The sequence below is a fragment of the Gopherus evgoodei genome, chromosome 6, assembly GCF_007399415.2.
Source record: "Gopherus evgoodei ecotype Sinaloan lineage chromosome 6, rGopEvg1_v1.p, whole genome shotgun sequence".
NCBI classification, from domain to species: Eukaryota; Metazoa; Chordata; order Testudines; family Testudinidae; genus Gopherus; species Gopherus evgoodei.
Window position 1 is genome coordinate 11,562,020 of NC_044327.1, and position 24,438 is coordinate 11,586,457.

A 24,438-nucleotide genomic window follows, 5' to 3' on the forward strand; every position below is an offset into this window, starting at 1 on the left:
TTGAGACAAGGGTGGTGCATATTCATTATCCACTGTTGGAGTGACAAACTATGAGTTAGTACATTCTAGTAGGCCACTGAATAGTACAGGACACTTTGGGGGAGGCGGGGTGGAGCACACAAGGCTGGGATTGCAGGAGATGCTGGTGTCACCTTGTATCTGTTCATGGCTGGCTGGCCATAGCAGTCATGTGGAAATGACTTTATATGCTAGGGGCTGGAGGTGAACAGAGCCTGGAAAGGTTGCAATGCTGACTGTAAGGCAGTATAAAAGGGAATCTAGGCTGGAGAATTAAGGGGACATAAGAGCCCAGCAATTCAGGCTGCAGCCTGAGGAATGTCACAACTGATTCAGAATCTTTTTCTTCCACTATAGGCTCCTTGCCAGATACTTCCATGTAGCATTCTGCTTAAGAGGGAGACTTGGCAACAAGGGGCATCATTTTTCAAGATAATGAAGGTCTTGTTTGTAATATTACAGGATGGTATTTGTTTTTTTTTATTTAGCTTTAAATAACCAAGAGATACCTATGCAAGGAGCTCAGTACCCTTGCATAGCATTAGCAATCCACTGACTTAAAATAATTCAATAGGAACTCAGGAATCATACTGTCAACCTTCTCCAAAAATACCCAGATGTGTTTTGCAGCATACCTGAAAAGTCACCAAGTTTGGAGAGTTTAGAGTCCTCAAACCCACACACCGAATGCCCTGCCAGCTGCCCTCTCTGCTTTATTACAATAGGGTTCACACTCAGACATTCCTGGAAAGGGCAGCTGTGGCAGTATGGTACAGGAAGAGAGACAAGCCCTCAGGTAAGCCAGTCTCATGTTATTTAGGGCTTTTTAGGTCATAAACTCCATCAAGACCAACACACCAACTCGTAGACCCACTGCAGCCTATCAGTGTTCCAGTCAGGATTAAGTGAATAATGAAATCAAATCAGACACAGCAGCAGAAAAATGTAGTGTTTATTGTCAGACGTATCTCATAACACTAGAAACATACGGAGAGCTGCAGATGAGACTGCACTATAGTGCTCGGCTGTTAAGTCTGAATAGAAGTGGGGTGAGGCTCTTTTTGTAATTATAGTCAGGTATGGAGATAAGCAATATATAATTTTACAAGATGGGTCAGTTTAGTAGTGAGTGTTTAATTCTGAGATATTGCTTCACATAGGAAGACCAAGAAAGCAACAGCAGTTAGACATGGGTTACTGAAGCTGTAATATGTCCTTCGAGAAACACTATCATTTGATATACTGAAAATTAAGTTTGTTACATCTAAAAGATTCCCAATGTTTTTTTTTCTTTGTTGTTTCTGAAGAGAGCAGCCCTCCCTTACCACCCATGGCCTTTCACATAACCACAAACATATTATAATAACTGATCCAGACGTACAGTTAAATATAGGTTTCATTTACATGTTCATATTCACTCTTAAAATTAAGTGCATTGATTTCCCCACCCCACTCTCTGCTTTCTTCCTGTGAGTGGGAAGGTTTTAGACACAGATGCTAGATAAAGAATACAGCTGGAAAATAGAAAATAGTTTTTGGAACAAAACTGGAAAAAGGCAAGAGATTAAAAAGCTAGGCAAGACATTAGCAATAAGGCAACACATCAACAAAATTAAATTAGAGAACACCACATTGTAGTGATGATAGAGTTTTCATGGAGATGCAGCGAGACTGACGTCGTTCAATGCTGTTAGTCCCTTGACATCAACATGATTACCACATAAAATGCAGAATTTTCTAATATTATTCATGAACTTGGTACATTTCCTTGGTGCCTTAAATTAAAAAAAAAAAAAAAAGCCAGAACTGTAGCCATTAAAAACCAGTCCTGGGACTGTGAGGTTTTAAAAGTAGTAATCGTGTCATAACAGTTCCAAGTTCCTGCTTAACTTAGAAGCTGACATTGCAAATCAAATGTTAACAGCCCTTAAGCAGTTCTCACCACAAAGCAGGAGAGAAGAGTACATTTTACTTCTCTCTCAGACAGATATTTCATACATATCCTCATGTTTCTGCGGTACTGATCATGATTGTTTAGTTCCAATGTTTCAACTGTCTCAGTCACTCAAGACTAAACTAGCTACAGAACTGAGGAATAAGGATTTAATTTTCACCTTCCATTTCAAATAAATCCAAGATTTTTCAGGAGGCCAACATCCCTATTAAAAAATAGCAAAGGTTTAATCAAAGTCAGACAGTAACTCCACACAGAATGAGTTTGCTACATAACAGATTGAAGATGAGGAGGCTGGGAAGTTTGCAAATGCTTTTTTTATATTAAAAAAGCCCCAACTGCTGCTGCTGCAGATTAGCTATATTAGATGCTCATGATCTGTCTCTTTTAGATGTGACAGATGTGCTGAAGCACTAACCGAGACTCTGCATAAACAGAGTAACACTGATCAGTAAAAGTGCTCCAAAATGTTAATAGAAACCCAGTTTGCTGAACTCCAGGAGTTAGTTCATGTGCATCTTAAACAAAAAAAACCCCACAACTGCAAAGAGTATTAGTTATAATGGCATCAAAGAAGAGGAAATTAAAATAAGATCTGTGAGATTCATGGGACACAGAGATTACTGAACTTGTTTTACAAGGTATACAGTGCTATTTTTTAAATTAAATGTGTTGGATTTTTACTTGTGGGAAAGTACATTTATGATTCTTCTCTAAATTGAAGAATTAGAGTCAACCACTACATTTATACATAGAGGCATATGAATATCGCAAGACAGGCTCTCATTCCTGACTGTTCCTCAGATCAAAGCAATCCATGGTTGGGAGGACAATAAGTATATGGAGAAGGAAATTAAAAAGACTGAAGATAAGAGCATCAGAAAAGGATAGTCTGCTTACACAATAACTTGGATCAGATTGACTGTCAGCATCTGGAAAGGGTAAGACTATCTTACACAAATAAAAAGCCACCACAAATCATATCTCCCATTTAAAATAAAGTAGACAATAACAAGCTCTTTTCAGACATCTATGTATATGGAATTTTAACATATGAAATACAAGTTGGTTAAAATACTGCTAAGAATAGCACATACAGAAACAGTACATCACTTATCACTCATTACAAGTTTTTACAGGAAAAAATGGTGAAACACCTAAGAGATCTTGCTGTATTCAAACTATATATACATCTAACAGTCCAAACGCTACTTGTCTTGGACTCAAGATAAGCACCTTCATTACAGTGTCCATTACAGGAAAACAGCCAAAAATACATTCAGAACCCCTACAACTATTTTCATAATTAACATTTTAAAGCATTTTGTGGTAGACAGGTGTATGTATCTAAGATTGCATATCCTTAAAGAAAAACAATCTGCATTAGTAACAGGAAAGAGCTCTTTGCATTTTTGTTCATATACATTATGTATCAACTTATTTTACAAGTTATTTATTTAAAACACTTTCACAATTTTACAAAATTCCTAAAAAAAATTTGCACTTCAGTTTCTCATCTTTGAAACGCGCTACTTTAACATAATTAGGAGCTGGCTACATTTTCACCCATTCCCTCCTATTTCTTCTCTCCCACCTCCCCCCACAGCAAAGGAACTACTTGGTTTTAGGGATTGTATCCCCATGAGCCCAAGACCTGCATTCACATAATAATAATAATAATAATACTTAATACTTCTATAATGCCTCCTTCAGAGTATCTCAAAGCGCTTCCAAACAGTTTAAGCCTCACAACACCCCTGTGAGGTAGGTATGGTATTATCCCCATTTTACAGGACCAAGACTCTTTTTTTTGGGCGGGGGGGTCACGGTGGACACGATCACACTTAAATGTTTACTACAATGGCAGCTTCTTAACCTGCAGTCTTGAACAAAATAGTGTTAATATTCCAGACACAGTTCACATTCTTACAATTTGTATTGGCATTATTTGTACGGGCTTGGGGGTAAGGATTAAAGCAAAGTGCTGGGTAGGTTGCTGCTCTGCCACCGCAGGCAGGTAGTTTTGGAATGTTTATATAAATGGCTGGACTGGCTGAATCGTTTGCCACACTTTAAACAGGCGTAAGGCTTTTCTCCTGTGTGCACACGGATGTGCTTCTTACAGTCTGTTAAGGTCAAGAAAGTCTTGCAGCAGATTTTACAGGCATATTTGCGAGCACCTTCTACAACCAAAACATTGTGCTCAGATAAGGCCTTCTTACATTTTGAAAGAACATCAGCAGATGCCCTGGTCAACTGTGGTGGACCAGGCTGGGAAGGATGCCCATTTTCAAAAGAGGAACTGGTCCCATTCATCATCAACTGGGAATTAGGTGTACTATCTTGCATTTGGGAGCTCCTAACAGAGGTCACAACAGGCATTTTGGGGGCTATGCGACGGTAGCCAGGAAAGTTACTGGCTCCACCTCTTGGAGAGCCCATCATTGCCCTTGATAAAGAGTGTAGTCCCAAGCCAGACCTTGGAAAGTCCATCCCAAACTGTTCTGCTGCCCGGTATCCAGAAGTCTGTACACATGGAAGACCCATTACATCCTGCATAGGTCTAACAAAGTGGGAGTCTGTAGGTTCATTAAATGGATTCTCCACATGAGAGACAGTAGCAGAGGAATGGCCATTAGTAGGCCCAGACTCTGGGCTCATTAAATAAGAGGCATCTCCATCCATTCTGCAGTCACTGGTTGTATTTGGAATGTTGTCATCACTTTGATTAGCACCAAAATTGCCACCTCGGCTCTTATTCAGAAAGTTTGAGATACTGAACGTAGACTTGTGTTCCAGGTTATTTGACACCTCCAAAATATGGATATCACCAACCCTATCAGTACTAGATTGTGGGTCAGAAAAGCTGCGATCGCTACTTTCCGGACTCAGTTCTATCTTTTCTGCACTGACTACTCCTCCTTCCACTTCAACAGACTCACTACCTTCTGCTTGGGAAGTGACATCACTCACTTCATCTTGAGGCTCTGGGGAACTCAAGGGCTCGGATTTAACCACCACCCTCATGTGTTCTTTTTCATTTAGACTGATCTCTGGATTTTCACACTGAAAGTTGTTTTTCTCAGAAGTAGCTTCTTGGTCAAAGCTAGTTTCCACTTGTGTTGCTTGAGATGCCATGGACATTTGCGAAATGTTTCCTCCACTGTTGTCAGACTGACTGGGCACTTGGGCATCTTCTTGGGCACCAAAAGACTGATCAAACATAATGGTGTTATCCTCTGGATTATCAGTCACAACATCAGCTTTAGAATTGTCCACAATCTTCAGTGAATCTGGTGAAAAAAATTCTTCCCGTGAATGAACTACCGACTGCCCACTCTCTGGGGCAACATCTGAAATGATGGACTCGTCTATGGTAGGCCTGATTCGCTGTCTGGCCCGGTCTTCAGAAGACTGTTTCCGTTTGTGGAGACGCCGAATAGGAAAAGTAGTGCGTTGTTCTATGTTACTTCTCATTGATGAGCTCATAGTATTTTGTTGTTCCTCTGTGCTCTGGGTGGAATTTAATGCAGAGCTCACTATACTCAGTCCAAGCTGCTGAAGCATGAAAGATCTTTGCATACGTGCATTTTGTTCTTGAACTCTATCGCTAGGTGGCGACATTGGCAGCGTCCTCGTAGTAAGGTAGTGTTTACATGCTTTAACAACAGAGTTCAGATGTAAGTGAGAAGCTGCCAGCAAGACATCCATAACATTGCTCTCTCCAAGCATGAGTGTGGAAGTGTACATCATGTCAATCAGAGCAGCAAAGGCCTCAGCTGTCACTACCTCACTGTCCAGCTGGATCATGTTCATGGTCTGGTCTCCCTCTGCTACAGTAAAGAGAGCTCGAAAATGTGTGCTGCATGCTGCCAAAACAGAGCGATGGGCTTTGAAATGCCTGTTCCCCACCACAATGACACAGTCACAAAGTTGACCATGAAGACGCTGGTAGTTTAGCTGCTGAAAGATTTGCTCAAAATGTCCTGGAAAATCCATGATCCTACAAAATTTTTAAAAAAAAAAGGAAAATGTAAGACAAAAATGGCTGATGTTCTATTTTTATCACAATGAACCAGGGTTTAATATTGAATGCAGGTGGCTCAGAGGCAAACTATCAATAACTGATCTTTTACTTACCACCACCATATTACTATAACACTTATGCTGGCAACCTTGTGAAGAAGCCTAGAAAAACTGCATCTTCTGACAGACTCATGCTTTTTTCAGGATTTTCTCTAACGTACTTCCCAGCTAAGTATCAAACATACTACAGGCTGAGCTGATAACACAACCTATAGTTAAATGTGTCTAATATCTTCCTACTTTCAGCTGCTTATAACTTCACCAAACTTTAACCCTTCAGGCTGAAATTCCCATGGCTGGTCTCTCCCTTAGACTACTTTTTGCTGGAAAGTACTAGCTAAATCAGTTCAGCAGTTTGAGAATGAGATTAGGAGAAAACATGTTGTTTCCTCATACTAAACAAACAAAATTATTGCAACCATTTCACTGAAAAGTTCTAGCACCTCCATACGTTGAAGAAAGGGTGTAAAGTTTAACCAGGGGTGGGAGGGTGAGGAGGTTTGAGATGTACTTTTTGCAGTCTCACCCAAGCATGGCGGCACTCTACAAAAGCTCAGCACATGGTCAATAAAGACTTGTTAAGAGTGTGGCAGTTAAATTCACTGAACATGCTACCTTCACTGAGCATGCTCCAGCCCGTCTCTCCTTGAAATTGCTCCTCCCAGCAGCCAAGAGAACTGAGAGCAGGAAGCCTGTCTTGCCTGTGTTCTCAATGGCCCCTCCACTGGAACCCAGGCAGCACGGAGGAAGAAGTTGCCTACCAAAAATGCAGAGGGGTGAGGAATAAGGAGGGATGTTGCCCAAATCAGAAGGCAGAAAGGTGGTAAGGGTGTGTGGTAGGGGCAAGAGCCAAGTGGATTGGATAGAAGGGGGGGAGGGCAGAGAGAAGTGGGGGGGGACAGACAGAAGGAGCTATAACCACTAGGTAACACTCCCCTACAAAACCTGGATTTAACCCAGGAGTTTTCAGTCCCTGCATTCCTCTGCTATCAGCAAAGATAACAGCATACTACCACTAGGGATTACTCCATTAGCTCAAGTGATAAAGGACTGTGCTGTGGATATAAAAATCTAAACCCTATTACTGACCTAATTTGAGGGTCAGTGTATGTGTATCAGATGGAACCAAATTAAAAAAAAAATTGGAAGTCAGATAAGATCCACATTAGAAAAATGTAAAGCACTCAAAAAAATTAGGAAATGCTCAAATCAAGGTTGCACAATTCAGCTCCTGTGTGTGCACACATGCATTATGAGAGGTTTTAATTACATGATCACACACTACACTTTTACCACAGGACCCCGTCTCATTCAGTGCATAGTTTGGACAGACAGTGCTCTGGGAATGAATCAGGGTTGCATACTGAATCAGGCTGTTGCCTGTGGGGCACATGCTTCATTTGTTGCAGAAGTTGGAAGGTGTTCAGTGAATGTGGCAGAGCACTGTAGGAAGAGAAAGGATATTCTTAATAGTTAAGGATGCTAAAAGCCACTCTAGATAATTGAATTCTATCCCTGCCTCTGCCACAGAGTTCCTGTGTGATGCTGGACAAGTCATGTAAGTCAAAATATTCACTGCTGTCTTCTAATTGTGGGTTCCTCATCTTCTGAATGCCCAAAACAAAAACTTCTGCCACCAGATTTGCTAAGCATTCACAACTGCAGCTATAGTCAACTGGAGCTGTGCTCTGAACATATAAAGTGTAATAAAAGTGCTGAATACTCTGAAAGCCCTAGGGTTTCAAGCTGGGCACCCAAAAATAATGGACACTTGAAAATGTTGGCCTTTATCATAGGGGTGTTATGAAGACATATTAATGTTTGTAAAGTTCACAGATGTTATAGAGCACCACAGAAATGCACAAGAGGAAACTGATAATTTTGTATTAAGTGCAGGGTTTGTTAAATGAAGACTAGGACCACAGACTAGAACCTCCTGCATAACTCAAGCCATAAGACTTCCCTAAATTAATTCCTGTTTGAGAGCATCTCTTTTAGGAATAACACCTAATCTTGATTTTAAAGTTGCCAACGCTGGAGATTCCACCACAACTCTTGGTAAGCTATTCCAGTGGTTAGTTACCCTTACTGTTAAAAACGTGTTCCTTTATTCTAGCCTAAGCTTGTATAGCACCCACTTCCAGTCACTGGATCTTGTTATATTATGTCTGTTAGACTGAAGAGCCCTTTGCCATCCAATTTCTGCTCCCCATGTAGGGTACTTATAAACTGTGGTTAAGTCACCCGTTAACCTTCTCTTAGAAAAGACAAAATAAAATTGAGCGCCTTGAATATTTCACTTTAATCTTAGGCATTATTTTCCCATCTTTTAATCATTCTGTGGTTCTTCCCTGCATCCTCTCCAATTTATTAACATCCTTCTTGAACTGTAGATATCAGAACTGGACAGAGTATTCCAGTAGCAGTTGCACGAGAGCCAAATACAGAGGTAGCAAAATCCTCCTTACTCCTACTTGATACTCTCCTGTTGATACATCCAACAATCACATTTTTGGACAGAGTCGGTCTGGGGGCTCACCATAACCCCCAAATGTTTTTCAGAGTCACTGCTTCACAGGATACCTTTGTTCCAAGATGTGCGATCTTAACATTTGGCCATACTGAAACATATCATTTGCTTACACCCAGATGACCAAGTGATCTTTATTGCTCTGTTTCAATTATTTACCACTCCCTCAATCTTTGGGTCATCTTCAAACTTTAAATGTCATGATTTTATGTTTACTTCCAGGTCATTCATAAAAATATTAAATACCATAAGACTGAGAACCAATCCATTAGCCAGTTTTTAATCTATTTAACATGTACCATGTTCACTTTGTATAATTCTACTTCCTCAATCAAAAGATCACATAGTACCAAGTCCAATACCTTACAGAAGTCTGTTACATGTGTTTGTATAGTGCCTATCACAATGGAGTCTATGATTACGGCTCCTAACCACTATAATACAAAAACAAACTTGTAATCTCTCCAAAAAAGATATCAAGTTACTTTGACAAGATCTATTTTGTCTGCAATATCATGAATGGCATATGTTACATTCATATTACATTGAATGTGGAAGATAAAAGAAATACCGAATAACTACCCATCTAGTGAACAAAGATGGGGCATGGGGGGTGGGGAGAGAAGGGGAGCAAGGAGGGGACAGTATGTGATCATGTAGTCAAAGGTTATCAATGCATACACATAAGGGGGCCAAATTGAAGTTGCACAGACACGCTTATACTAGCATTTCCTAACTTACGTACTTGTCTTTGCAACCTTAACCTTCTCACAAATATATATTTATATCAAATTGGACAAGGAGATTCACCTACAATGCCCAAGGTAAAAAACAGAGGAAGAGGAAGGATGGTCATGTGGTCACGGCTCTGAATCATGACTCAGGAGATCTGGGTTCAACGCTCAACTCTGCCACAGATTTCTTGTGCAACTTGGTCGACTCACTTAACCCCATGCCCCAATTTTCCATCAGTAAAATGGGGATAATATTTCCTTTTGCCTATGCTGCCTGCCTTGCTTATTTAGACCAGAGCGTCTTGCCTATTATGTATGTACATACACATACACGTCCTATCTTCTCTGTAAATACTGTTTCCACTGATCCTTCTGGTCCTGTTAGCTCAGGACCCAAACTGTGTCGCATGCTTAGCGACATGAACACTGTTCAACAAGAAGTGTGGTTAAAGTTTGGGGTTTTAAGTTTCCGTTAATACAACTGTAAAATTAAACAATATTTCAGTGTGTTATAGATTGACCCTTGCCTTAGAAAGGCAATTTTTCACTATCTGTATCTTTCTGATTAAGAAGATAACAGAAGGGTTTTTTTAAACAAACAGACCAATAGTAATATCGCAGTGTATTGTATGACAGAGATTACCAGACCCTATAGAAACAGCTAAGATGGGACTGGCAAATCATAGAAACATGTGTCTTGGGAAAGGAGTCAAAATTGAGAGCCTCCTAATTTAAAGAGTTAATGTTTACATTGGCTTACAGTTCCATGCACTTACTTCAAAATGTCATGCAAGACTCAAACCACGTAGCTGAATAGTCTCATATGCACAGAGAGAGTCATGCACAAACTCCATTACGTGTGTACAGAATTCCAGATACATGCATTATGATATAAATGAGACAACGCAATTTATTTTGATATAGGCAATAAATATCAGGTATGAATTTTACAGACTTCACTTCTAAACTGAAGATGGGTAAAAGGAACCCATTAGACCTCATTAGACAAACCTGAAGTTTATTAAAAAAAAAAAAAAAAAAAAAAACAACAAAAACAACAATGCTAGTCTGAAAGATTCCCAACGGATGAATACTTGTTTCAGGGCCAAATTAAAAAAACCCACATAAAAACATTACTTTTTCCATTTTAATATATCTATGCTTGTTTTTTAGAAGAATGACTCATGTCAACTTAAAAGGACAGCTTCTTCTGAAAGCTGAAAACTTAACAGACTATGATTAAAACCCATTTATTTCTTTTACTGCGGTGTCCAAAGCCAATGTGAGAATTAAAAAGTTATTATGCCAACTATCCTTTTGGACATATCCAATCATAACTGAAAGTACTGGTCCAAAGACTACAAAAACTGAACCTACCATCCCCCCCTGCAGTTTGACATGGGTTAAAGAAAGCATTTATAGTGTGATGGACTATGGTTTTGCATCATAAGAGGGGAGGCCGTGTCTACACTGGCAATCTTACAGTGGCACAACTGTACCAATAGAGCTGTGCCACTGTAAGATTGTTAGTGTAGCTGCTCTGTGCTGATTGGAGAGAGCTTCCCCCATCAACATAATAAAACCACCACCTAAATGAGCAGCAGTAGCTATGCTGGAGGGAGAGCGTCTCCCATCGACACAGTGCTGTGCACACAGGCGCTTATGCCTGCAAAATGTATGTCCCTCGAGGTGTGTTTTTATCCACACCCCTGAGCAACACACATTTTGCCGACATAAGGGGTAGTGTAGACATGGCCCTAGTGTCAACTGTCTTAGATATGCCATATTTAAACTGAATATCCAAGGGAGCTTGGCACACAAGTAACAACACTCTAAGTCATTATCAGTATTACAATTGGGTTGCTTCTTGCTTGCCAGCCAACAGCTGGCAGTTTACTACTTGGACTACCTCCCTCCCTAAACCTTCAATATTTAAAATATATTTGATGTGTCTGTAAGGATTCCTAGCACACAATTCATATGAAAAGATGCCCAAATTATGTTAAAGAACTTAAGCAACAAGGTTGTATTTCACCACATTAGAATGTATTTGTATTATGCTCAACTGTTGTGCCAAACACATCAAAACCCATAGAAAACTCCTTTGGAGACCAGAACAGATACTTAATCCAGGTACTTAAATAGTAAAAGTGTCATTCACGTAAAAATCAAGAATGCTTTTTTCTCTCCTTTTCTTCCCTTTCAGCAGTTGGATTGTATTTAATAAGCCATGGAGAAAATCTTAAAGAAGATGACATTTTCAGTAAATTAACTCTTTAAACAAAAGAGTTAAACAGGTCATTAGCTCTAAAGTTACATTCTGGTTAAACACACACAAAATCTTAATTTAGTGACAGCTAAGGTTGCATCTGCACATATCCCATCCATCCAAACACCTTAAAAGTATGGAAATAAGATAAGGAAATCATCTCCTGTATTGTCTGTCACCACACACTGCCGAGAACACTGTCAGTGGCACACTTCATCAGGTTTCACTTCCACCTCCAACAGATAAGAAGCAGCAATATGTACCCAAACATAACCAAAAATGACAACCTTATTACTAAATGAAGTTTGTGGGAGTTTTAGGGTGTTGGTGTTGTGGTTTGAGGGGTTTTTTTAAATACAGGATTGGTAGTTGGTGTAGCTCAGTGGTTAACTCCCCAGTATCAGGGAGGGTAAGCTGCAGTTGCTTGGCAATCAGAGGGATAAGCTGCACTGCCAAAGCTGCTCTGCCACTTTGACCCTGCAGAAAAGGCTGAGACATGGCTCAGGAGAGCTTTTGTCCCTAATATTTTATCACCATTTAAAGTTACTGCAAGCATGGAATCCAAATGCACTCTACTGTAATTAACAGCAGTGCATAGTTTATCAGTCAAAGGGAAGCTCTGTGACTGAGTAAGCATCATCACTTGCTTCCTGAAACACAACATAGCCTCTCATACACTTCTCCAGGTTTGACACAACCAAAAACAACTGTAGCAGCAGAGTGTGTGAGAGCCTGGACTCTGGCAGCAGAGCTACATAGCGTGTTCCTCTTTTTTCTAGGTCCCTTGCCCTGCCCCTGTGAAGAGTATTTCAGCTTTCAAACCTGCAGTATGTAACACCTGAAGGGAAAGCATGACAAATCACTGAAATGTGAAACATTTGTATTTTGGCCCATCACACCAAAGTTTACAGATTCTAATGGTTTAAATACAAAAATTAAAAGGTGTTTTTTCACCAAGAAAATTATATTATCTTTAAAAGATTTTCTCAATGCATCCATAACATCACCGATTTGGGTCGTCAGTTTGAACCCTAGCACTGCAAATTCCTAGCCAAGACCTTTTGCCACCTGGGCTTCCAGATGTAATTGTTATCCTATAGGGGAATACTCTCTAGAAGGGGACTTGATGCACACTTTCCCAGTGGGTTTGCTAAATAGTGGTAGAAAATTGGAGATCGGGGTCCTGGATTCTATCCCTTACTTCAAGGCAGCAGTGTGGTACACTCAGAGATAGGATAAGAAAAAACACAGAACAATCAATCTGAAAGGCATCATGGCTGAGTGGATAAGATTTGGGTTATGATAATAGAGACCTGGGTTCTACGTTACAGCAGCTACAGCGCTGCTACAGTGCTGCTGTAGCAGACACTTTCTGCGTTGCCAGGAGTTGTTCCACTGAGAGGCAGAAACTAGGTCAATGGAAGCATTCTTCCACATACCTAGCTGTGTCTACAGTGCGGGTTAGGTCAACTTAACTACTTCACCCAGGATGTGAAATTTTTTACAGCTCTGAGCAATTTAGCTAGGTCAGTCCAAGTGTAGACCTGGCCTTAGTGCATCTGAAATTACCTTTTTTAACACCTACCTGTTAAAGGGAAAGTGTGGGGGTAGGGTATAGGTGACAACTTATTCTTGACTGACTTGTAGGGTTGGGGTCATGGCCTTGGTTGATAATTAAGGTGCTGAAGGGCACAGAACTATACACTGTGAGAGATCTGAACTCATGTTCTCTGGTTCTCAGCTCAGGGAACTGTTCTCTGAACTACCGGTATAGTGGCACTCTCTCTCTTCCTCTAACTGCTACAGAACCATCTGGGGGTGGCAGAAACATGATGTCATATTAAGTTCTACACAGGCAGCTCACTTTCAAAAGTGCTCAATATGTTCACTTCATGTTGGCATATATAAAAACTGACACTGGTGAAAATTATGTAAGAAGAATAGAAACAAATACCTACTCTGCAGATGTGGGGTAACGTGATGCAAAAATCAGATCCAAGGAGTTTATACACTTGTCTAAAGGGATAAAAATCTGGGATGCCTCATTCAAAAGGGATCATTCTAGGACATATGACACTGCTGTTGATATAAGACACAGGAGGTAATTGTTCAGCTCTACTTGTGACTGGTGAGGCCTCAACTGCAGTACTGCATCCAGTTCTGGGCATCACTTTTTAAGGAAAGATAAAAACAAACTGCAAAGAGTCAAGATCAGAGCAACAAAAAAATAATTAGATGTTTGGAAAGAATGTCTAATTCTTTCACTCTCTCCTCATAGGACATGCTTAGTCTAGAAAAGAGTTTTCAAATATGAAAAAGGCTGTTTTAAATAGGACAGCGATCAATTGTTCCCCAAGTCCATCAAGGGTAGGACAAGAAGTAATCAGCTTAGTTTGCAGCAAGGGACATTTAGATAGAAAGTTTTCTGTAATAACAAAACTATAAAAGGATAGTTAAGCACTGGAACAAGTTATGTAGGGAGGTTGTGGAATTCCCATCAATGGAGGTTTTTAAAAACAGGTTTGACAAACAGCTCTCAGGGACAGTCTAGATATATTTAACCCTGCTTCGGGGATGTGTGTCAGGGGGAACTAGGTGGCCTCTTTCTATATTTTTATAGAAATATAGATGTCTACATTTCTATTATTGTCTTATTATTCCATTTGTATCGGCCTGACAGGCACCAAACCACCATGAAAACTTCAGATACTATGCGGGTTTTAATTTCTGTTTGGTCAGTTTTACAGTATTTCTGAAAAATAAAGCTTTAACACTCCCGTAAAAATGAAACTTTTCTTATGGCCTTGCTACCGCTGCACCATAACATGACACTTGTATTTCCAATCTCCATCTTCATCTGCAAAAGCTGAACAGATCCATAGGGTGGCTTCTCTGCCACCTACCTCTCAAATGGAAGCCCCAACTTTAAAAAGAAAATTCAGTTTCCAGCTTTCCCATTTAAAAGCAATCCTCTGTCCATGAATCAAACCTCAAATACCATATGGAGCCAAAGAGCTGCATTTAAGTATCCCAGGAGAAAGAGCAGCCACAGATACCTGAGCATGATACCATCTTGCCCAACAGGGCATTAAATTTCTAAATCTAACACATCAACCTCACTTTACCATTTACTAGAAATTCAAGAACCCTAATGACTTTTCTCAACCCTTGCTAATTCTGAAGCAGCCTGGAAACAAAGCATAAGTTTTTAACAGTGGGAGTAATTAACCAATGGACAATTTGCCAAGGGTCTTGGTGGATTCTCAATCACTGACACTGGATGTTTTTTCTAAAAGATCCGCTCTAGGAAATATTTTGGGGAAGTTCTATGGCCTGTGTAAAACAGGAAGTCAGAATAGATGATCACAGTGGTTCCTGCTGGCCATGGAGTCTACAAATCTCTGCATGCTATTTTTTAATTCTAGTCATCTAACCAATGATGATTTAGTTTAACTCAGAATGGAGAAATACATTTTTACCAGAAAAATTTAAACCAGGCTAAAGTGACAAATATCATTTGTGCCTTCTCCACTGTAGATGATACATGGGCTGAATCAATTTCCTTCAAGATTTTAACTTCCAAAGCAGATTATTTTATCTATGAATTAGGCATGTCTCCAGCAAATCAATCCTGCATTTTAACTGAGATATGACATATTCCCCTGCTTCTGGCCTCCCCAAACCTATGCACATTAAAATTATTTCAAGAATATATCTTCTCATGGCAGTGTAATTTGAACCACTATTAACAGAAAGTCTGTGTTGTACAATCTTTCATACAAATCCATAATATGATTCCAGACATTTTAGTATGTACTAATTAATAAAAATATTTTTGGCTGAAGTAACCACCATAATTTTGTAATTCTTAACTCTTCTAAAGCCTCAGCCACAAATTTGTTTTTTAAAAGAGAAGTTTATTTACCATACGTTCAAATAATGTAGCTATGTCTAAACTAATTACTTTTAATTATGGGAAATAATGAACTGTTACAATAACTGAATAATTTCAACAGTGACACAACAAAGTTAAAAGAAAAAAGTAGCAACTAACAGGCTGCCTAAATGTAGAATGCAGTGATATATACACACTCCCTTTGCTTTGTTACATATTTCAATTTTATATCAAAGTGTAATAGTAGCCACATGGTTACTAGTTTGACAGTACTATTGTGTAAAAAAAACATAGATCCTAAACATATAAATAAGAATGTAAGAATGGCCATACTGGATCAGACCAAAGGTCCATCTAGCCCAATATCCTGTCTTCCGACAGTGGCCAATGTCAGGTGCCCCAGAGGGAATGAACAGAACAGGGAACCACAACATGCAGTTGCCAAATGACCTCCATACAGTCTACAGACAAGTATCTCTTTGTACTTTGGCAGCTTGTTTTGCAAGAGATTGCACCATTTGTTGTACCTTCCATTACACTTGCTAGAACGCATTCAATGTTATAAATGCAAGCCAACAGAGGCTCTAAAACAGTCACCTACAATTATTTTTATTCTCTGAAAATTCCAAATAATCAAACCCCCAGGAGTGGGGGAGAGGGGAGAGAAGCAGGGGAGGGGAGGGGAGAATAGTTGTTATAAGTGTTTGGGTACACTAGAAAGGTAACCTGGAGTCAAACTGAAGAACTAAGCTATGTCAAAACTTGTTTCACACCTACTTGAACAGCAAGTCACTCATAGTTGTACAGGTTTAGAATGGTTTCCATTCTACCCCTACATTTCACAGTTTTTATCATTCATTATCCAAGAAGTTTAAAAAAATCTGCAGAAGGTTCTTTTTTGAAAACTCTGCTTCACATACTTGGTCACGTGATTTTGTAACACTCGATTTGCTTAGAATCACACATTTTTTAAAAAGTGTTTCATAGTCTTGCAGCAGAGATCAAATGCCATTTCACTAGATTCTGTAATATGTCAAATGCAGTTCTGGAAGACCTCATTCCCTCCTGGCTTTGAAGTCTCAGTGGCATGAATGATGTATTGAAAGTGAAAGTGAAAGATTTGTGTGAGCTGACAAAAATTTGAATCTGCCAAGAGAAAATCTATATAGCAACATGAGTATAAAGGTGGATACAAGTATTAAAAAAAGCCCCCATTGGTTTTCTGCAAATTACACATTAACCAGTAGCAACCACAATTGGTTTAGTAGCACTAACCAATGACTAGGGGTTCAGCATTGCAGTCCTTCACCCACGCAGGTAGTCACCACAGTGAAGTCAGCAAGACTTTGCTCACTTCAGAATGACCAGACCTGGCCCTATAATTATTTTTTAATGTGTCTACTACAACCTTCAGGTTGTAACACCTGTTACAAAGTTGCACAAATGTTAGGACTCCGGTAGAATTTGCAGCACAAATGGAGTGACTGCCAACCCACTCCCCATATGAATTCCACTCATATGCACAAGACAGATCCTCAGACCAGGTGGTTTTCACTACAGACATTCCCCCCAATGCACACACTTGCTTAGGTGTACCCAACCTGGGGGAACGTCACTACAGCTCTCCCCACCCCCAAGTCTTGAGAATTTTGGGACTCGATTTTCCCCAACAAGTAACAAAGAGCTAACGGGACATTAGGGGAACCTGCATGGAGTGGGGAGGGGAGCAGGGTCTGGAGATCATGGGAGCCTGAAGGGAAAGCTCAGGATGGACAGATGAGGGAAGGACGCAGTGGGGGGCCTACATGCAGATCTGTCATTGCAGGAGAGCCGGGGCTGGGAGATGAGGGCAGCTGGGGGGGGTTGGGATATGCCTGTCCCGGCAGAAGGATGTGTAGATGAGGGAAGGATGCAGTGGGGGCCTATGGTCACGGCTATCAGTGCAGAGAGACAAAGGAAGCCTGCAGGGCAGGAGCGGGGAGAGAAAAGGGCAGTCTGCGGGGACAGGGGTGGGTTGGGGTCTGTATGTCCCCGCAGGGGGAGGGGGGCGCATGAGCAGAGGATGCAGTGGGATCCTATGGGCAGGGCTATCGGGGGGGGCAGATAAGGGCAGCCTGCGGGGGCAGGGGTGGTTGGGGTCTGTCTCCGCGGGGCGGGGGATGGATGAGAGGAGGCTGCAGTGGGGCCCTACGGGCAGGGCTTTCCCGGGGAGGCGGGGGGACAGATAAGGGCAGCCTGCGGGGGTAGGGGCGGTTGGGCTCTATCTGTGCCCGCAGGCGCTAGATGAGCAGAGGCTGCAGTAGGGCCCTACGGGCAGGGCTGTCCCCGGGGGGAGGGGGAGCAGATAAGGGCAGCCTGCGGGGACAGGAGTGGGTTGGGGTCTGTCTATGCCTGCAGGGGAGTAGGTGGCTGGATAAGCAGAGGATGCAGTGGGGCCCTACGGGCAGAGCTGGCCCGGGGGGGGTAGACGAGGGCAGCCTGCGGGGATAGGGGTGGTTGGGGTCTGTCTGTGCCTGCAGGGGGGTGGGTGGGTGGATGAGACGGAGGCTGCAGTGGGGCCCTCCGGGCAGGGCTGTCCCCAGGGGGTGGGAATAGACAAGGGCAGCCTGCGGGGTAGGGGCGGCTGGGGTCTGTCTGTCCCCGCAGGGGGGTGGGTGGGAGGATGAGCAGAGGATGCAGTGGGGCCGTACAGGCAGGGCTATCCCGGGGGAGGGGGTGCAGATAAGGGCAGCCTGCGGGGATAGGGGCGGTTGGGGTCTGTCTGTCCCTGCGGGGGGGTAGGTGGGTGGATGAGCGGAGGATGCAGTGGGGCCCTACGGGCAGGGCTGTCCCGGGGGGGGGGGGCAGAGGAGGGCAGCCTGCGGGGACAGGGGTGGGTTGGGCTCTGTCTGTGCCCGCAGGGGATGGGTGGATGAGCACAGGCTGCACTGGAGCCCTACGGGCCGGGCTGTCCCGGGGGGGGTGGAGGAGGGCAGCCTGCGGGGACAGGAGTGGGTTGGGCTCTGTCTGTGCCCGCGGGGGGTGTGGGTGGATAAGCACAGGCTGCACTGGAGCCCTACAAGCAGGGCTGTTGGGGGGGGGGTGGAGGAGGGCAGCCTGTGGGGACAGGAGTGGGTTGGGCTCTGTCTGTGCCCGCGGGGGGTGTGGGTGGATAAGCACAGGCTGCACTGGAGCCCTACGGGCAGGGCTGTCCCGGGGGGGGGGGGGAGCAGCCTGCAGGGACAGGAGTGGGTTGGGCTCTGTCTGTGCCCGCAGGGGGGTAGGTGGGTGGATGAGCGGAGGATGCACTGGAGCCCTACGGGCAGGGCTATCCCGGGGGGGGGGGGGCAGAGGAGGGCAGCCTGCGGGGACAGGAGTGGGTTGGGCTCTGTCTGTGCCCGCGGGGGGTGGGGGTGGATGAGCACAGGCTGCACTGGAGCCCTACGGGCAGGGCTGTCCCGGGGGGGGGGCAGAGGAGGGCAGCCTGTGGGGACAGGAGTGGGTTGGGCTCTGTCTGTGCCCGCAGGGCGTGGGGGTGGATAAGCACAGGCTGCACTGGGGCCCCACGGGCAGGGCTGTCACGGGGGGGGGCAGAGGAGGGCAGCCTGCGGGGACAGGGGTAGGTTGGGCTCTGTCTGTGCCCGCGGGGGGTAGGTGGGTGGATGAGCGGAGGATGCACTGGAGCCCTACGGGCAGGGCTATCCCAGGGGGGGGGGGCAGAGGAGGGCAGCCTGCGGGGACAGGAGTGGGTTGGGCTCTGTCTGTGCCCGCGGGGGGTGGGAGTGGATGAGCAGAGGCTGCACTGGAGCCCTACGGGCAGGGCTGTCCCGGGGGGGGAGGGCAGAGGAGGGCAGCCTGTGGGGACAAGAGTGGGTTGGGCTCTGTCTGTGCCCGCAGGGGGGTAGGTGGGTGGATGAGCGGAGGATGCACTGGAGCCCTACGGGCAGGGCTGTCACGGGGGGGGGGGCAGAGGAGGGCAGCCTGCAGGGACAGGAGTGGGTTGGGCTCTGTCTGTGCCCGCAGGGGGGTAGGTGGGTGGATGAGCGGAGGATGCACTGGAGCCCTACGGGCAGGGCTGTCCCGGGGGGGGGGGGGGGAGCAGAGGAGGGCAGCCTGCAGGGACAGGAGTGGGTTGGGCTCTGTCTGTGCCCGCAGGGGGGTAGGTGGGTGGATGAGCGGAGGATGCACTGGAGCCCTACGGGCAGGGCTGTCCCGGGGGGGGGGGCAGAGGAGGGCAGCCTGCAGGGACAGGAGTGGGTTGGGCTCTGTCTGTGCCCGCAGGGGGGTAGGTGGGTGGATGAGCGGAGGATGCACTGGAGCCCTACGGGCAGGGCTGTCCCGGGGGAGGGGGCAGAGGAGGGCAGCCGGGGACGTGTATGGGGAGCCTGGTGCCAGCCCGAGCCCTGGCCAGAGGCCCCCCCCCGCCCTGTCACTCACCAGCCGGCCGAGGCCCCGCCCCTCCCGCTCACCCTGTCTAGTGTCGGTGACACTAATCTCGCCGTCTCCCAGGCCCCGGCGCATGCGCAGGACCCCGGTCCCCTCCTCACTCCCCAACCGCCCCCACCTCGCGCGCATCGGCGAGACAAGCGCTGACAAGCGACCAAACCACCCCAAACACAGCGCGCGCCCGCCCCGTCTCACGCGCGCCCCCGGCGCAGCGCGCGCAGCCTCTCCCGCCCGCCCGCCCGCTCGGCTCCCCGGGCCTGCCTCACCTGCGCCGTGCAGTCCCCTCCCCTCCCGCGGCTCCGCGTCTCCGGGCGGGGGGGGCCCGTCGTTCTCGGCCCCGGCGGGTTCCTCTCCAGCTCGCTCCGCTCTCCTCCCCCCTCCACTCCGGACACTGCAACCGCCTCGCCGGCAGCAGGAAGTGACGCCATCGTATGCCGGCCAATCAGCGGGGTGGGCGGGGACGAGACGAAAAAAAGGCTCCGTAGCCTCCCGGGATGCGAAACTCCTAGCCAATCATAGGGCTCCATTCGCGGCCCTTGGCGCCCCGAGGCGTAGCCTCAGCCAATTAGCCACCAGTTTGCAGATACCACCACGGTGCTCCGAGGGGTTTATCAATAAACTGTTCGCTGATTGGACATGCACTCTATTAACCAATCAGAATGTGAATTCAATCAAGGCTGAGGCTCAGGAGCTCCCCCTTTCCTCTCCAGTAGAACTGCAGCCTCCCAAGAGCCTCAGCCACCCCTCTGTCCCCCATGTTCATTGGCCTGATCTCACCCTGAGCTGGGCCCCTGTGCACACTCCACCCTGCAGGACCAGTCAGTGCCCCACACCACAGCCACTGTTCCCTCTAAGCTGGGCATGTGGGCGCTCACACAGATCCTAAACCACACACACACACGCGGCGAAACACCGCATGCACAACAATTCGCACAGACATTTTTTGCACACACAGTCTGTTAAAAATGTGCACAGATTTTTTGCGCACATGGCCTGTCAAAAATTACAGGGAACATTGATCACAGCCCAAAGCCTGTTAAAGTAGAATGGAAACTATGCACACCCTTATCTAAGGCATAGGTACCTTGGCTTGGAAAGCAATGCTCCAGGCATTTCCAGCAGGCTATAAAAGGAGAACTGTTGCCAATCCCAGATGTTCAAAAATCATGAGTCAGGCTGCAAAAAGATGAAGCTGTATTAGAAATCATGGGATTCTTTTAAAAAATTAACAGTGGACTATTTTCCTTTGCATTCTGGTTTTTGTGCTTTTAGGGTGCACTTGAGTCATGCTCCTAAGCTTTTCTCTGCACTTGTGAAGGCCACAAACTTACTTTTTAATAAAAATAAAAGCTGAGATTTTCACATAATTCTATGCCTGCAAGAGCTGGGGCTTGAAATGAAACATCAAATATTGTGAGATGCATGATAAAAATCACACGAATTGGCAACACTTCACTAAATAAGTAAAAACCTATCCATAAATGATCGTTAAAGTCTTCCAGAAGCATAATCCAACCCATTCTAAAAACAGAAGAAAATTCTCAGGCCTGACTGTAACTACTAAAACTGTACTAGTTGGGACAAACCACGAGAGAAAACAAATAAGAACAGATTTAAAATTGTTATTGAAGATAATAATGTTAAAATTATCTAATACACATGTTAAGAAAACAGTTTTATACAGCTGAGTATAATGCTTAAATTATATAAAAATATGAAGTTTGGTTTAAAAGTCATAAAATATAAAATATAAAAACATACTACGGGGGGAAGAAAAGCTCAGTGGTTTGAGCATTGGCCTGTTAAAGCCAGGGTTGTGAGTTCAGTCCTTGAGGGGGCCATTTGGGGATTGGTCCTGCTTTGAGCAGGGGGTTGGACTAGAGCAGGGGTCCCCAACATGGTGCCTGCAGGTGTCATGGTGCCTGCTGGGGCACCTAAGTGTGCCTGCATACTGGCCAGCAGATGAGCACCAGCCAAAATGCCACCGACAAGCTGCATCATCCAGAGGTGTCACTGCCAAAATGCCACCGATTTTCAGCGGTATTTCAGCAGCAATGACACTGCTTGTAGGCAGCATATTGGTTGTGAGGCCTACTGACATTGTCACTTGTCAGCAGAATTTCAGTGGATGCTCATCTACCACCACAGTCCTCCATGGCTCATCATCTGGCACCTACCAGATGAAAACGGTTGGGGACCACTGGACTAGATGATCTCTTGAGGTCCCTTCCAACCCTAATAATCTATACTATATACAATCTGCACAATCCCAATTTAAGGTTAATAAATTTAACAATACCATTAAAATATTAGGATCCAAATATTTTATTGATTGTATTTGTGAGTACATCACTCACAAAAAGTTATACTAGGAGTAGCTTGTGGAAAGCAAATATAGCAATGAGTGCAGATTGTCCCAGAACCAGGCATTCCTCCAGCACCAATAATGGCTGCAGAGAATAACAAGGGATGAGCCTCTCTTCCCTCATTAATATACAGAAAATAATACAATGTCTAGAGCCATCTTAACTAAAGCAGTTTACAAATGCATTAGACCAAAGTTTAAATCAAACATGCATTGGGAAGAACAGATACAAAAATACGAATAAGCCAGACCGCTAGAAATCCTGCACAGAACTAACACAACAAATCGCCTTAATTCCCAGTCATTAGGACACAGATGCACGGTCAGCAATGAACCAGTTTGCTACTGTAGACAGGTCCTTACAAAATCACACGCCACATTGGATGCCAATTTGTAACAGCACTCTCCTCTCCTTCCTCCATTTGGGTCTTCAGCCAGGTCTGAATCTCGAACTTCAGCACTAAAGCAATGAGCTTTTATCATTTGAACGGAAAAAAATAATAATTCCATTGGCTGGCAGCAGCAGACTTGATCCTCTTGCATGAACCAGCCAGGAGAGAGGAAGAAAAATTAACATTCTAGTGCAGGCAGGATTTTCTTCTTTCCATCCCTCGTTGCAATGTGCTGTATCATTGTCTTCCTATGGATGCCTGAAATTTCACAAATGACATCATGCAATATAGGCCAGGAGAAGCAGTGGTCGCTCCCAAAGGATTTTGCAAGCTTAAGTTCAAGTACTTGTACAGTGTGGCTTATTTTAAAACAGAAATAATGCAGTGTCCTGCTTTTCTGTGATCTAAAATAAGCTTACCTCAGCCATAGGCTCCAAAGTGACAGACCGACGCAGGCTGTGAGAACACGAGGAGACAATGGCTATGGGCACCATCGATCATTCAACTTTTCCCTCCCTCCATGCAGACTGTTTTAATTCACTTCTTAGAGAATCAGCAGCCTGCAGCCAATGAGACTCATCAACATCTATGAAAGGAATAATATATCCAGATACAGGTAACTATAATTGTTTTGTATTAATATCCAAAGATAACTCTTATCTCTTATTAATATCAACATTCTACCTAATATCCTTTGTCTAGACTTTTTTTCTGTTGGCACGACAGAAAACTCTTGGTCTAGAAAGCTGGTCTGGAGGACAGACACTCCAGTTAACACATATGCAAAGACTGGCCACAAAGATGTTATCTGAAGAATGTTTAAAGTTGACTGTTAGCCAAGTGATAGTTGTTAGTAGACCAACAACCCTCCCTAGAGAAAGGGGGTATATGTGTTTGAGGAGACCTCAACTGGAAGCAGAGTGCTTAAGGATAATATTGACAACTATTTATGTACATTTGGGAACAGAAAGAATCATTAGTTGTCAAACAGGGACGTGGTTTCGCTAACGAACAGGTGGCAAAAAAGGCAAAAACTGGACTAATATTCTGTACTGGACTAAACTATGGTTCTGCCCCAATGATAAAAGAGGCTTTTGAAACAAGAGTTCAAATGAGCTCTGGTGAAAGGGGGTCTCCCTTCTCTCAAACTCTCACACCCCCACTCCGCCTTTCTTCCTGAGAGTGTCACCTCAGCTCTTGCTAAAGATGGACGGTTTTAAGTTGTGGGTCACACTCAAAGTTCAGCCATTCAAATAATAAATATAATGGGGCAACTCCTTAAGTTCTTATTAAACCAGGCAAAACTCTGACAAATTAAACAGCAGACTGGGTCTCCCTGCAGAAGTGTTATTGACCAAAGGAAGCAGATGGTGGCGGGTCTACTTCTAAGCAATCTAGTCGGTCCGTGCGTTATGTTTGATTGGAATATTCTCCCTACATTTGCCATGTGGTGGTAAGCAGACATAATTCCTAGGAAGTTCTCCAGAAGCTTGCTCCAAGCCCACTGTTGCAATTCTTCTTGTCCTCTTAGGATTGACTCATGGCAAGACATAAAAAGGTTTGAAAAAACCCACTTTCAGCAGAAGATGCAGAGGCGCTCCCAGCAAGGAGAGGGCACCGGATCCATCTTTCCTTGCAGCCAGAGGGGTCGCAGTACCCGCCGCAAGCGAGCAAAGGGCAGCTTGGAGTCCCGGGCAGGGTGGGACCAGAGCAGATCCCAGCGGCCGGCGCACAGACCCAGCAGCTGCCCATTGAACGGGGGGCGTGTCC

The 24,438-nt window shown here is 44.5% G+C and overlaps 1 protein-coding gene across 1 annotated transcript; it reads right to left on the reverse strand.

Annotated features, from left to right (window-relative positions):
• Nucleotides 1-952: 952 nt before the first annotated feature.
• On the reverse strand, nt 953-20,328 carry ZBTB5 (zinc finger and BTB domain containing 5). Its single transcript, XM_030566119.1, has 2 exons — nt 20,178-20,328; nt 953-5,975 (listed from the first exon to the last, which is right to left on the reverse strand). The coding sequence occupies exon 2, from the start codon at nt 5,969-5,971 to the stop codon at nt 3,944-3,946; it is 2,028 nt and encodes a 675-aa protein (XP_030421979.1). The 5' UTR covers nt 5,972-5,975; nt 20,178-20,328; the 3' UTR covers nt 953-3,943.
• Nucleotides 20,329-24,438: the final 4,110 nt, after the last annotated feature.